This window comes from Achroia grisella, unplaced genomic scaffold (assembly GCF_030625045.1).
Source record: "Achroia grisella isolate CSIRO2021 unplaced genomic scaffold, CSIRO_AGI_Agris_v1 utg109, whole genome shotgun sequence".
Taxonomy (NCBI): Eukaryota; Metazoa; Arthropoda; class Insecta; order Lepidoptera; family Pyralidae; genus Achroia; species Achroia grisella.
In genome coordinates this window covers 1,573,884-1,590,559 of record NW_026712573.1, presented here as the reverse complement: position 1 = coordinate 1,590,559, position 16,676 = coordinate 1,573,884, and the positions used below count along the sequence as shown (strand labels likewise).

General features: G+C 30.1%; 1 protein-coding gene across 3 annotated transcripts in view; it reads left to right on the top strand.

Moving 5' to 3' along the window:
* The window catches only part of LOC131846005 (fibronectin type III domain-containing protein 5), a 107,231-nt gene extending 93,928 nt beyond the window's left edge, over window positions 1-13,303 (top strand). For all 3 annotated transcript variants that reach the window (XM_059195222.1, XM_059195206.1, XM_059195214.1), the window contains exons 8-9: window positions 12,544-12,731; window positions 13,046-13,303. In XM_059195222.1, the coding sequence (XP_059051205.1) occupies window positions 12,544-12,731; window positions 13,046-13,262 (405 nt within the window). In that variant the 3' untranslated portion in view covers window positions 13,263-13,303. The remainder of the gene's footprint in view (window positions 1-12,543; window positions 12,732-13,045) is intronic.
* The last annotated feature ends 3,373 nt before the right edge of the window (window positions 13,304-16,676 follow it).

The window sequence follows — 16,676 nt, the reverse complement described above, 5'->3', positions numbered from 1 at the left end:
TTTCAACCTACTTCTTTTTATATAGCCGTGAAAATGTAGGTGAATATAAAAGGCTTTAACAGTGCGCTTCTTAGAATAAAAATGGTTTTGCTAAGCTTATTTATTACATTCGTGTCACACATCTACTTGTTTTACACATACAAATAATATATCTATATACGTTTTATTTAATACTTTCGACCCAGCACGACTTCATTTATAATAATTTTACTGTTATACTTAAGTTCATCACTATGTATGAGCTCTCTCTCTCAAGTATGAGCATTAACTAAATATCTTGATTTTTATTTGTTTTGTAGCTGCCCATCAATTTGAACAATCGTTAGTCTCTGTTTGTAAATTTATTTATTTACACGTAATATGAAAGAATACCATTCATGTAATGAATATATTACTGGCAGCCGGTTCTGATTTTGCCCGGATTAAATTATTAGGATTAATTATAAAGGATAGTATTTTTTAATATCTTTTACAAATTTTGAATATTTTTCACATAAGGTACATAGACCTTATATGGAAGATATTGAAAATTCGTTGCGTGATTTATTCATAAACGGAGATATGCGGACATGCGGACAACTATTTTATTTGAAACATTATTTATATGTCATTTTGAATCCAAGTAGACTTTGGAAAAAGTTATCTCAATGGGTTTCTTAGTTTATTGTTTCAGTTCTAGGGTGCTATTAGGCAGTGAAATTTCAGGATACATGACATAATCCTCTGAAATTCAAAGCAAGCAACGTTAAAGGAGTATCACGAATGTCACATGATGACGTGATGTCCGATGTGCTGTTTATGTGGTATATATGTGACGGTTGCCGCTTACTGGGTGGGCCGTCAGCTTGTTTACTTTTTTTTTACATAAAAAACTATTCATAAGGATTATTTACCTGTGACCCTACATATATAAACAACGTAACTACAATAAATATATCCACACTGGGGAGTAAGAGTATTGTTAGAAATGTGGACTGATGACCCCATTACTAGAAATGTACCATGTCAGGTAGACTATACGTGGTTCTCTCTGGAAACCAACATGATAAATTCCTGATGAATTTATCATGATTGGTTAAATGACCTGACCTTATATTCATCTTAACATCGATCCACTGGTGCCTCGCACGTGTAAACCGTTAGCGAAGGCGGGTGCATCATTATATTATCATCCATTAAAATATATATCCACACTCTTAGTCAAGGATTATACGGCCAAATTTTCACATTTCATGTCATATAGGCTTATACGGTTATCGCACGATGACACGACCTTTGCAATGGGCATCGGCCTTTCAACAAACATGTCATCTACTCATTGGAATTCGGGACTAGGGTCCCTTTTATTTGTGACAAATATAATAGCTACCTACGAATCAATATCGTGAAATATATTTTCTATTTATATTGTCAAGTGACTGTTGCTATCTAAATATATATAACTCAAAGGTGACTGACATAGTGATTTATCAACGCACAGCCCAAACCACTGGACGGATCGGGCTGAAATTTGGCATGCAGGTAGATGTTATGACGTAGGCATCCGCTAAGAAAGGTTTTTGATTAATTGTACCCCTAAACAAATAAAATAGGGGATGAAAGTTTGTATGACACTTTGTCAATTTTAAACCGATCAGGCTGAGACTTTGCTTGCATAAAGCTACTATGACGTAGCCATCCCCTAAGAAAGGGTTTTGATTAATTCCACCTTTAAAGGGATAAACTAACGCGAGCGAAGCCGTGAGCAAAATCTAGTATAGGCATAAAATTCATAAATTTCTACGCTGCAATATTAATCACTTGACTGCTCGTTCCTGATTCGCACGAGTACATATACATGTATTATACAAACAAATCTTGGTCTTGAATCACTCTATACATTGCAAAAATCTTACTAAAATCCGTTTAAATAAATTCTAAGTGTACAGACAGCGGGAACTACTTTGTTTTATACTTACACTGTAATTTATTTTAATTCTTATTTAATAATTATTGGGATGGAAAATGTTACGGTCACGGTTACGAGATCACGGGTAAAGTCGCGATCAGATTTTAGTGACTACACGTTTGTTTCTATAATAATTTGGCACCTTTTGGATTTGAACTTTATTTTTATTATACAATGGTAGAAAATAAAACAAATGGGTATAAATACAATAAATACAATAACAACAAGACGGGCTTATTAAAAAAAGAAAATGCTTCAATATATATACTATATATAGATATATATATATATACTATATACAGAAAATATGTATAGAACATATATAGAATTAACACAATAAAATACAAATAGATCAATACAATAGAAGGAAAACTCTAAGTGAAACCCAATATCAAGCCGCTCGTCGAGTACAGTACCTATTATTAGGCTAAATCCTGCTCTTATAAGAAGAGTACTTGTTTAACAGTGGTTAGTAGATAGCTGTGATAGTGATGATCCATCCATTTTGTTTAGTTGTTTCAACGAATACGTATCATAATCGGGCTTGATCGTCTCTAGCTTAGACGAGATTACGCTGTAGCTGCATTGATCATACCTATTAATCTCTATTGATATACATACGCCTTCACAACTATTATTCGATATGGGATTGTTAGAGCCGTTAGATATCGACGCTCTGGTGGACGCATTACTGAATATAATTGAATTCAATATAGCTGGGAATGAACTTACCAGCGTCTCTCGGAATAGTTTATTTTGCTGTTGGTATTTTCATCACAGAAGTATCAGTAAAAATAAAACGAGTAAACAAACACAAAAGTTTTTTTTACTATCGGCCAGATTCGAACTTATGTTGGGGCGTAACCACAACGCCACAATTTTCTCCAGATTTATAAGGATTCTTTAATTGACTTTCTAGGTCTAGTATTATATATTTACCGAGGGAATTAATATTTCAGAGCACAATTATAAAACCACCGTCCGCCTCGGATTCTGCATCGTTGACGGTGAGACGTTACAAGAACTTAGACGACATAGTAATTATTAAATCAATTGTATTTAAATTAGTATTGTATACACAAAATACAAATAAAGCAATTATAAAACTGAAGTGCTTTGTATGTGAAATATTGTATCGATGTGCAAAATATATTCAATACATTGCAAAATTATGAACACTTATCTGTGCGGTTACTAGATGAAGCGTTTATTTATTTGTATAATTTTTGTTTCACAGTTATGGTTCAAACAGTAGTACATGCAATAGATATTGTAAATGTATACCGAAGACATCATAATGCAAAATCACGTAACTAAATGTCATAATAAAAATCAACATTTGTGTAAAGAAATATCAACAACGCTTTGTTTCACAGATGCAATAAGCTTTAATGTTACAACAGGCAGTAGTGCAACGCGTATTAAATATATACTCTAGCTTTGCTCTTTGCTTAAATAGTGTGGTGCGCAGGACGTCTGCTGTCTCCTGGATCGCTGCTTCCAATACCCAAGAAGGAGTGCCAGAGACTGTGGCTGTCAGTTCGCATTGCTCCACGCAGCTCAAGACGAGCAAAACCATGGCAGCTAGCGGAGTCCCGCCCGCGGTAGGCCGCGGGCATGCCCACACTGTCAATGCCGATGTGCCGGCTGCGACCACCAAGTAAGCCGTGGCACGCTTACTAGTGTGTCAAGTCGAGTCATGTAATTCGCTAATACGCACGCTGATCACGTTATTGAGCACCTGTTACAAGAGTTGTCACGCGATTATTTTCGCCAGTCGTATTTGTGATGAAGTCCTTTTGCCACATCTTGACAGTTTGAGTTGACATTTCACAGCTTTATTTGGATTTACTGCGATAGAAATACACAAAATCTGAAGCCAATGTAAGACTTTATTTTAAAAAAAGTAAGTTAAAATTATAATTAACAATGGAAATGAAGTATTAATTGATGAATATTGACTAATGTTAATTACTTTATATTTATTATAAACACGAATAACCAAATGTCTGCTGAATTGGCATTATAATAATTTATATATGATAGTTGAATTTGAAGAATGATTCGAATTTAAATTTCGAAATAAGAAATCAATAAAGTGGTAAAGTAATTGTTTGTAATTTCAAAGTAACAGCTTTTCTCCTAAATGCATATGAAAGTTTAATGGTACTTACGTTCTATTCGATTATATTCTAATCTTAATCTTTGAAGCAACTGGACCGATTTTGACGGAATTTATACTTGCAGATAGCGAGTAGTGAACTAAGTTAGACTACTTTTTTCTAAGAAAATTTATTTATTTTAATAATAAAATAAAGTTGATTTCTAAGCGAACGAAGTCGCGGGTAACAGCTTGAATTAAATAAATATCGCGTAGGTGGTGGAAAATATATGTAATAACTACGAAAAACATATCAACGTAGCTGACATTTTATTAAATAACGTGTGATATTTAAATTCCAAACTGAAATAATACCAATTTTAAATTTTAAAATAGGAACATTATTAAAAAACACGTAGGAAGTGGAGAAATATAACATCTACGAAAATGGAAAAACAGGTAATGCAAGAGTAATTCACGACTGTAAATCTCACAAAATCACGTTCTATTTTCTGCTACTCACGTTATGACAAATCCACAAATCACGTTTTGCACTGCCGATTTTTGTTCAAATATTTAAGCTACAGAATTTGTACCGCTCGTGTAAAAATATTATTATTGTATTACTTTTAAAAACAGGAATATTTCCTGATATAACAGTATTTTTTTTATTGAGGGTCAGGTGTCAAGATCTGTAGAACTGCGACCTACATAGATCTATTGATACGCCTTTTTTCAATGTTCGCTACATACGCCCATTAGGGACAGGCAAATTGAAGGATATTATGAGGAGCTTTGCTGACTAACTGGAAAAGTTAGGGGCAAAAACAACCCAACAGATTTCTGAACCCCTCTGCGCTGTGCCTCGCTGCCTAAAACTAGGACATCTCAAAATAATTATCTAACAGGAAGCACTGAATCACTGGCAGAGTATGTCAGGATTAGTACATTCAAAAGCCCTAATTACGGGCTACTCGAATCAAGTTTACATAAGAGTATCTGCGTATTATATTATTTAACGATACTGTGATTGAGATCATAAACTTGTATAAAATACTTAATTAGGTTAAGTATATTTCTAATAAACTAGAATAATTTGATATATATTTTGAATAATGAGTTTACTGGTTTTTAAAAAAAAAGTAATTCAATTGAGTTTCTTGCCAGTTCTTCTCAATTGGATCTATATACCGAACTGGACGGTAGGGAAAAAAATCTAATGTAAAAACTTGACGTTGACAAGCGGCTAAAATGTTCTGCATGAATAAATGATTTTTTAATTTTGAATGATCGTTCATTATTATACAAAAAATAACAGGTAGTGATACCTGTTATTTTTTAAATAGGTTGGTATCTAACTGTTGACTCTAATTCATACTAATTAGTTCCATAATTGGATACGGTATAACACGGTAACAAATATAGCATAAGAAAGGTGTAGCCAACTCTTAAAATGACGACCAAGTCTTGGACCAAGGACTTGGTATACAAATAATCTCTTCTTGCATTTGTCCATTGGTGAACGAACTTCTTTCCTTAGTGTGATCATGATCTTATAATCATGACAACGTATGGAACCTTCTAAGGAAAGACGCTTAGATGCTTTCACTAGTCATCTAAGAGGTGATAATAAATTGTTCTCTTACTTTCTTAATTGGTATAGATATACCATATATTATAAAGGCTCTTATATTATGAAGGAATGAATATATTATTATAGGTGTAGGACTATTACGCAATACTTTTCAGTATTAATAAATATTATAAATGAAAAAACGGATTCTTAGCGAATTTAGCTCAAAGTGAGATTCAATCAAATTAACTAATGTAAGTCATCTATTTACTAAAAAAAAGAACAGATGATCTACAGCTAAAATATGAGATAAAAAGCAAAATAAAAGTATTTATTTAAATGTACAAAATAATCAAAATCCGACAGTTGAGAATATAAAAGTAGGTTAAAACAAAATCTATGTTAATAATTGAGTTATAACTTTTCCTCTTGATCTTGTACCACCGATAAAAGTTATAAAGTATGCAAAATCATTATACCTATGTACGTAAATAATTCTTGCCCATTTCCTCAATATAATTTACTTTATATATTTTTTATTTTACATACTGTATATTACGAAACACCTGTTAATAATTGTATATATAGGTATATATTTTATTACAAAATTGTAACACCCCTATTCTTCTTACTTTGATACACGTGCCAAATGAGACACGTTTTTGCTGGGAACGCTTATAGTTTATTCATATACAAAAATAAGAATTAATTATATTATATATATACTTTTTTAAATGTATGTCAGTTTTATATATGTACAAGTACATGTATTGTGTTATTAAAGAAATTGTGTATTGATAATAATAATAAAACATCAGGACAATTCACCCAGTATCATCTAAACCCAAGTTAAGCTAGCTAAAACTTGTGTTATGGGTACTAGATAGATGATACAAATACACAGATTTTTTTTTAATAACTACTTACATTTATACCTATACAGAAACACCCAGACGGATACTAACAAACATGAATACATAATATGTTTGTGTCGTGCGAGGAATCGAACCCGCGACCATCGGAAGTAAGGCGGTGAGCTAAACCGCTAGACCGCCGGGGCTATTAAATATGATTGTTAAATGTGGTGTAAGAAATCATATGTGTAATTATTTAGTAGTTGATCTTTTTTGTGGGAACTAACTGCTAAGGATAACTTGACCGACTACATATTCGCACTATATATTATAATAATAATGATTTATATATGCCACAAACTACAATTTCATTAATAACACTTTAATGTAGTTAGTACAGTATAATTAATTGTTGCTACAGAAATATGGAAATTGTAGGGTGTTGTTGTAACCCACTATTATTTGTGGTTCGTTCTACTTCTACTGCTCTTCGGTCCCTTCTCATAAGATTTTTGTTGACTGCTAAGATTATGATAGCCTCGCGGCCTGGTATAGTGTTTATTTAGAATTACGGACTGGAAAAGTAATAGGTCCTAAAACTGAGTTACCAGTTATTACAAAGCTGTTTTTGAAAACAACGTACGTCCATATAATGTGTTATTATAAATACATGATCTCTAAATGTCAATGAATTCATGTGACTGAGTAAATAAACCGTATAAAACAATATGTTAATGATTTAATTCATTATTAATGAGCTGTACATTATACAAGGGGTCGTTGGCACATTTGTTATATGCATACAGAGGAATTCCGATTCTATTATAATGCATTACAGTATATTATCACGAAACTAACAGTAGAACCCTTTTCAGTAAGTCCGCAGTATTTAATTTGATAAAAGCTTTGGAAGATATAACGATGGATTACTGGAGGTGACTTTCGCAGGTTTCTTTTCAATAGCCTTCGGTGCTATAGAAAAAATATCTATTCAATATATATGTATGTACTCGTATGTACTAGTTCATAATTAATATATATAGGTATATCATCACCTTCCATTTACTTATAACTATTTATATCTGTTATTATTCTTGGATTATTATTCCGATAGGCGTGTGACGTAGGTAACGATGTCTTCTTAAGTACTTTGAAGATTTATTTATTAAATAAAATACAATATACTTACAGCTAACTTACATCACGTTAATAACTTAAAAAAAGTTTTAAGTTTCTTGTTAATGATAAAGATTAGGTACTATTTAAAATCAATTGAAAGTAATAAAACTAAAATAAAGTTATTTAGAAATAACTAAATATATAAAAATATAAATGTGAGGTCATCGGACGTATATAAATTTCTGGAGATATAGTTATATGCGTAGATCTTTATGGTGATAAAGTGTACTATATTATAAGCATCCATCTAATTTAGTTCCATATATTGAAAGTGTTCTTTTTTAATATTATTTTACGTATCAACCGGGATTATTTAATATTAATATTATTATGTACGCGAAAGTTTATGAGTTTGTTACTCTTTCACACAAAAACTACTAAATGGATTTCGATGAAACTTTTCGCTAATGTAGCTTATGCATCCGAGTAATACATAGGCTAAATTTTTTATTGAAATTTAACACGGGTCAAACTGTGGGCACAGCTAGTAAAATATACAGGTAACTTAATATTCGATTGTTTACTGTTGTTAAAAACAGAATGGAATTTTGTTATTAAAGCGAAACCATGCATTCTGATTGATTGCAATTGGTTTAGGTGATATATATTTATTCTGTCAAGCTTTCTTCAAATTATGCCTTTAATTATAGTGGCAAATAACTTGGCATACCAACTAATGTTAGGTAATAGCCCCTACACTACCTTTCAGGAACACTAAGGTGTCTCGGTACCCTGTAATTTCTCTGCTATATCGAACAAAGTAAGCTACTACTTTAAGGTAATTAACTGAAATAGGTAGTAATGGTATAGAGACGAAGGTCACGTAGACGATTTTCTACAAACTTTGCCTCGGTTTCTAGCTAAATTGTACGGATTGCAAATGTAAACGTAAAATAGTGGGGTTTATATAAACACAAAACGGATTTAATTTATTTAAAAAAAAGAATTGTTCCAAAAGTAGCTTTTAATTCTATAGTACTAGTCTCGGTATGATAAATATGTTATCTACATACTTATTTCGTACCTGCAACTATTAGGATTCAAATACGTTAAATGTTCTCTTTCAATATATTTGAAACTTAGATACTGTTTTAGTAGTTTTATTTAAATTTACGTCGAAGTATTGATAGATAGATATTGAATAAAAGGTGAGAGCTAACCATAAAGAAAAATTTCCATTTTTATTTATAATACATATGTAATATTACTTCTTTAGAGATAAATTTAAAGACATGCCTAAGTAAAATGTGATTGATGATAGATAACATAATATAAGTATAAATGTGTGCAATATGAATAAATATTTCTGTTAGGCTTTAATCTAATTAAAAAATATATACATATAGATCATAATCCTACACTAAAACAAAGAAAACTTTTCCTAAATATATGCAGTCAGTTCGAAAGGGTGCAGTCAGGTTATTAATATCCTCCACTCTAACTAACTAAGTAGTATATACAATGTAAAAAGTGTATAGCAAGTACTTAATATACAGTATTCATACGTCACGTGTCGCATTCAGTTGTCCCCGGTGAATACTCGACCTAAAATTAGGTGCTTCCACTGAATATTTGCGTGTCGGTGTTGTCACTGTAATGAACATGCAATACTTGTGATATTCACTATTCGTGAAACACACACGCCACAATCGTATTTACCATTTATACTACACTTAAGGTTCCTTTTTCAATAGCAAATAACTTTTACAAGTTATTCAGATATAAGATGTCATATTAGGACACGCGATTCGCAAGTTAAGTATGGTAAACGTTTCTACGGAATATATTTAAAAGACGCACTGTAATTTACGTTAGATTATTGTGCGATGTGTTTAACTTACAGAAATTGAGTACTAACATATCTGTCTTATTCATCATTAATTATTTATTGTGTAAAAGAGAAAGTAAATGATTTTTAGAACATTATTTAGTAGAATTACGTTATTGTAACGTGTGTAAAAATTTGCTTATATGTAAACAGAATTCATACTTTGTAAACGTGAATTATTAACAAAATATATTACATACGAAGTTTATTTTTAAATATACCTAGTAATCACAAAGTAGAAACCATCGTGGTATTTATTAAAAAGATGAAAGAAAAGAAAAAAAAACATTGCTCGCTAGTGGGATTATATTTTGTTATTATGTTGATAATGATAATTTCTTGGTAGATATAAATATTTTTAAATAAATGCCATTTTATGGGAGACTACTCATTCTTTATCAATTGAAGTATTCAAGCGATCGAAGTAACGGGATTGTATATATGTATAATATGAATTTATAACTTAGTCTTATCACCACAGTCCCACATAACTATACATCCAGATGAACTTCTGTCTTACTCGTAATTCAAACCCATTGTGTAAAATCAAACTATAACTAGGAATCATTTGAAACAAAGTTCGAAACCTGATATCTTATAAGTTCTCATTGTAATACAGCATTGTCGTCGGGTTTAGGTACGCTAAACTATATTTTTAGTTAAAGGATATTATTGGACATATAAATCGATTTAAAATATACATGTAAAATTTAATAGGTAATACTTTATTCCATAGCATATGACTCATCATTGTTTGAATATCTGTTACCAACAATTATTCTTAAACGCTAATAATCCTTCGTACTTAGTACTTTACTTTCATTGTTCTGATTTTAGCACAGCTGCTTAACATTACGTACATTTGATGCAACTTGTTCTTACACAAAAAAAACTAATTACTACTAAATTTATATTACTACTACTGCGATCGTAAGTAATTACAGATATTAATAAAAAAAACTTATGTAATAAAAATAATTTTAATAATATTACACATGTGCATATCAATCTGATTTTAAAAAAGATGCTCTATAATTTCCCAATTTAATAAGAGTTGAAGCATCTACATGTACTTTTATTGCATATAGTCTAAACTTTAATAGAGATGTTGTAATCACTTAGATATGAAGTACATACGAGTATGCTTGTGGGGACTGGTCTGTTTGGGTTACGAACACTGATTAGACTATTTGCTTTTGCAATAGCATATGATGGTGGTCCCTATATTTTCCCAAGTTTGATTTTAAAAATTAATCTGTATTATTGTAAACATGTATAATATTAATTTGCAAAGAATACGAGTTGAGTTTCTTGTTAGTTCTTCTCATCTCGAAATCATTCCGAACTGACGGTAGATTTGACATATCATAAGAGTCTCTAATAGTGTACCCACATGAATAAAGATACTTTGAATTTGAATTTGAATCAGAATTTCGTTATTAATGTATGGTTGAAGGTATCGTTGGAAGAGATTGTAATTTTATGTCTGTACATAATAGTAAATACTCCATTAAAAATACTGTAATAATATATTCCTACTAGGTTTGTAACAACGTAGTGGCCTTTTGCTTTGGTTTTTACCTGTAAGTTTGCATTAATGTGGTCTCGTTTTAGATTCTCGGTGGAGTCATTTGGGAAGCGAACACGTATAATTTCGGTTTCTCTAAGTTCCGCAGGGTCAGTTCGTAAAGCTTTAATTTCAGTAATTCTATGTACATTAATAATATAAAATTGAATTTTAATAACACGAATCGTGAGAATCTAAATATTATATGGATGTTTTATTTGTTTATACTATTTCTATTTGATAGAACATTTCTGTTGTATTGTATTGTACGCTTGGTATATTTAATAAGTTATAATACATTTATATATCTTTTTCTAAATGATTTTCTGTACTTTAATAATTACCTAAGTCTGTGTATCAATATTGTATAATAAAAGTAACCAAAGTGTTTTCATGCAATATTATATATCTATAATATTTTAATTGCACATATAAAATAAAATATACAATAATTTAATTTTAGTTACACAATTATAAAAAATACTATTGAATATTACATTATCTTATCTACCGACTTCCCATTGATTAATTAATATTAATCTTTATCTTTAAGTATACAGACAATTGAGGCATAAAACGTCTATTTTGTGCGTAATGTTCCACGTAAAATCAAAGCCACATGGCTGGGAAAAACAGTAAAATTTTCACATAATATATAGGCTAAAGAAAATAGGAAGAAATTCTTATATATTCTATAATAATAAAAGCGGGATTATTTTTAAAGATAATAATATATTGAAAGTTGAATTTTGAAGTTACATGAAAAGTTGTTGAAAATGATTAATTATCAGTTATTTTAATTTTTCTATACATGTTATGGAAAAATGGTAAATTATTTAGACATATATAGTATGATTAAGATACTATACTAATTTTTATTGTACCTATTTACATACACATATACTAAATGATGTAAAATTACTATAGGTTATTATTATACCCACACACATAAGATTAATAATACTTCACAATTGGTTAATGTTTCCTAATTAGATACAAAGTAGTTACGATATAGTAGACATTTCACTACTCAATCGATTCAATTATAAATATATAATTATAGTTGAGTAAGAAATAAAGTTAATCATAGCTAGAGTTCTGACTGCCGTCCATATGAATGGGGGATGAGTTTATCTAACAAATACCTCGTCTTTGTTTAGGAAACTTTATGTTTATTATTCCTATCTTAGTAATATTTTAAGTATACATATACACTCATTATAAGTAGAAATTTTAATAGCGATTTTGTTCAGAATTAAATCTAAACTTTCAAATTTGAAAGAGTAATAACATACACGTTACCGATAAGTTTTAAATTATAATTGTTGTTGTTTTTGTAATTTGTTGGGTGAAAATGCACAAGCTACATTTTTGTCGAACACTGAATCAAAATTTTATCGCTCTAATTTGTTTTCTTTTAATTTCAGCAGATCTTACCAAATGGTGCATCAACACATTATCGCTCTAATTTAATATATGTATTTCTATTTCAGCACATGCGTTGGTCCCATACGCACACGCAAAGTTTGGAGTGTGAGGAACATTTGTTGGCGCGGTGCAACCGGCCACGTGTGAACTCGGCCATCTTTGTCTCCGCTGAGCCCACAGGATTCGCCGGATTCGACGCCAGTGAATTTCTGAGGCGACACGGCTCTCAGTCAAAGTTGTGTCGAAAGGCCAGGTAAGTTTATAGTTGTATAAGACGTAAAAGTATTCATTAAATTCGATTTGCCCGTAACCTTTTTAGTATAGGAGATATACTGAATAGCTTTAATAGCTATATTAAATAAGTATGATTAAAACAACTATGATTTATAAAATCTGCTGAACTGATTTTGCTAATTGCCATTGCCACTCCATAATCGTATCACATACGTGATACGATTATGGAGCATTTCTGTATTATTTTTTATGCAATAATCATCTCTTCAAATTTTTTTTCTGTGTCATTAAAAATATGTAAAATTGAAGTCTTATACTAAACGTTTTCAATAGGTCTGCTGACAACATACCACTTACAACAATGAGCGATTCATCTGAACGCCTCTGTAAAGCCAAACCACCAAGAGAGGAGACCATAAACGAAGAAGCTAGCAAATCAGATGACAGTGGTAGTGTAGAAACTGTTAAGCACTTTGGACTACCAATCCTTTCAGTATCTGGCCCTTCACCTCCCGACGAGGACTATGATCAGATAGATGAGTATCTGTAGCATTTCCATACTAGTTTCCAGCTGAAATATGTGCTGGAAAAGATGAGGCCACCTTGGCCCAGTCCCGCACCAAGTCCGTAAATTGATAGCAATATCAACCTTCTTATTGCACTGGACGATGCAAATTTTGATAATAAATCATTGATTTGTGATATTGTGTAGCACCTTGGTCTAATGCGATTGAGTGAACTTAGTACGGAACTTTACGGAGTTGCCACAACGAATTCTCGAGACTTGCATTAAATTCTAATCTCTAGCTACTTAAATGTGTGTCTTGATGAGGGACCATAGCTTTTATAGATGGTATGGTGTGTTTATTTTAATTAATCCTTGACGTTGATATTTTTGTAACTTTACTCTCCTGCGTCTCTATTGAGTGTTAAATATAAATGTCGGCGATTAGATATAAAATCACTTTACTTGTAATTAAGGAATGCACAATAAATTTATTGTAAATTTATATTTGACTTAACAGTGCCACTCTAAATTTTATCTAGTATGGAAATAAATAATATGCGTAATATTCTTATAAGCAATCTTGTATAAGACACTTAATCTATTTCATAAATATCTATCTATGTACAAATGATAGTAATAATTTGCTGTGTCGTAGATATATTATTTGTTACAGGAATTATATTCACTTTGATGAATGTGTTTATTATAGATACTCCTCAAATGTACTTATTTTCTTTTATACAGTAAAATGTATGAGTATATTCATAGTATTAATTATTATAATATGCCTGTGTTTTATGTTCTGTACATTTAATTTCTTTGACGTCACTTATTAAAGTATTATTGTTTATTCTCGTCATAAAATATGTAAGTAATTTAAGTTAGATAATAACTATTAAGTATAATGTAATATTTAACTGCTCATCAATTTGTAAATCAGTCATGCAAAAAATATTTTAGATATTACTCTAGAAGGCATCTAGTAGGTACGAGTATATATAAAAATCTACGATGAAATTTAATTTATTGAAGCAAGATATATTAATAGTATGTATAGATCTTATGACAAGATTTGAAGGTTGAATTTTGGTCCAATGATATGTATTAACTGCACATGGTGTTTTAGACTGTAAGTGATAAAAAATATAATGAAACATCAAAGTATGACCCAGTGTAGAGAAAGATTAGATCTGTGAATTTTTGTAGTATAATTGTTCTAAATTATGTAAATTATATTAATCGTGCGATGTAAATAGTTTTTGATCCGCCCATTATATTCTTTCTTAGACAAAACACATTCCCTGTTAGATATTTTTATTTTCAAAAATAGATATTTTATGTGTCTAAAATTTGTCAATTAAAAATAATTATACATTATAATATAGATAATGTTTATCATGTAGATAAAGCTATTGAAATCAAGATAAATAATGGCACTAAACTGTCCTTTGATATAATTAGATTAAAATCTTATTGCTGTTCATTTTCTTATCTAGACTGTACTGGTGCTTAGGGACCAGAGGTTTAGGATGACATGTAGGCCTTAATTCCATTAAGCGAATATTTCCAGTGGTATAATACCTATTTCAAATTTAAGACTATATTATTCCCTCCACTATTTATATATATTATATTATCCTTCATTGATAAATAGATAGTCATTTGTCGCATGTACTAGTTTAATAATCTTGAAACCTTCCTCACTTCAAAGTATTACGCATTAAATATCATACATTCGTAATATGAATTTTAAATCTATTGGAGCACCAAAACTATCATACGGGTGAAGTGACTATATCAGAGGCAGCATTTATATATCAGTAGAAAGTATAAAGAAATTAACTTCAAGAATTCTTTCAAAGATTGGCTTTGAATTAATTATGAATAAAATTTTACAAAAGTTAAGAAGTAACCTATTTCAGAATGTGAGAAGGAGAAAAGAGGTACGTTGTGCTCTATTGAATTTTTATGCGATATTGTCGACATTTAAATTCGGTTTACAAATATTATCAAACTTAACAAAGAAGGTAAAGGAAGCTTATAGTGTTAACTTAAATGTAACTCTTTCTGAAATTGTAGTGGGTCTTGTTTCATTCGTAGTCCTTTTGATAATATTGAGAATTTTAATTATTAGAAATATACATTTATCATCAATATTTTACGTATTTAAAAATTACTATCAGGTTATCAGCCTTTAACATCGAATTTAAACCTTAATATGTACATATCCATATCACGGATCATACTCAATTATGTATCTATATGATTAATATTATTGTTCTTTGAACAAAAATAAAGCTGACAAAATTATAAGACAAGCTCTCTCAACTTGGTACAGAAAACGAATAATAAAATCGTTACCAATATTTTTATTGAATACCTGCGTTTCAACACTATCTTCATAATATTATGTACAGAATAGTTTATATTTACTTTTTTATTTACAAATCAATGTTGTAATGTAGAAAATATAAAAAAAATGTAGAAAATTAAACCCGTGTGTTATCAACGTTAAAATTGTCTTGTGCCAATATTTATGGTTGCATCTTGATTAGATAATTTCAAATAACTGTTATTGTATAAATTGGATTTCTATTTAGAAATCTCTTTAATTTATAGTAACATTTTAAAGTATAGTTTCATTAATCATATGGTTTAATTGTAATGAGAGTATAGAATAATTTATAGCAATTTCCAGTATGTAACACTGACACGAGTTAAATTTATTTATTGTATTAAAAATTAGAGTAGCTTTTACATGATACTAGTGGATATTCTTGTAGAATATTACTAACTGATGGTGTACATATCTATGATGGTCACGATAACATTAAAAATGCTCATAATTTTAATGTAAATTATTAAAAAATGGTCTACTATGTATATTGTACAATTATTTACATCCTTACGTCTATTTACTATCACGATGAATAATAAAACATTAAAACCTTTGAATGGTTTTAATTAATTTTCCTAGCCCAACAATTACATATAGAATTAGATTATTTTAGTAGTGGTCGCAAAATATTTGCTCAAGTTAGCTTATTATTTGATAGTGATTTATTGATGATTAGGTTGATAGCTAATTAATCCTATTAAAGACCCCGCTGATTTTAAAATCTGCAGCTATTCGATTCTAAGCAGTCATACATATGTATTCTAATATAACAAAGAAACTGCTATCTCAAATTTATTAAGTATTATATACCCTAGAAAATTTTCTCTTACTCAATCTTCCTTATTCAAAATAAATAGTATTGCGGACTGCTTATCGAGCTTAAAATTATCATATCTTTTAAATTCAACCAAATTACACGCATCGAGCTAAACCATGAAATTACAAAAGAATGGCGTATTTCAAAAGGTAGATGTCATTAAAATACCAATAACAAATATTTCATCAATTTTATGCTTTTTTAAATCTAAAATACACAAAATTATTCATAATTTGGATTA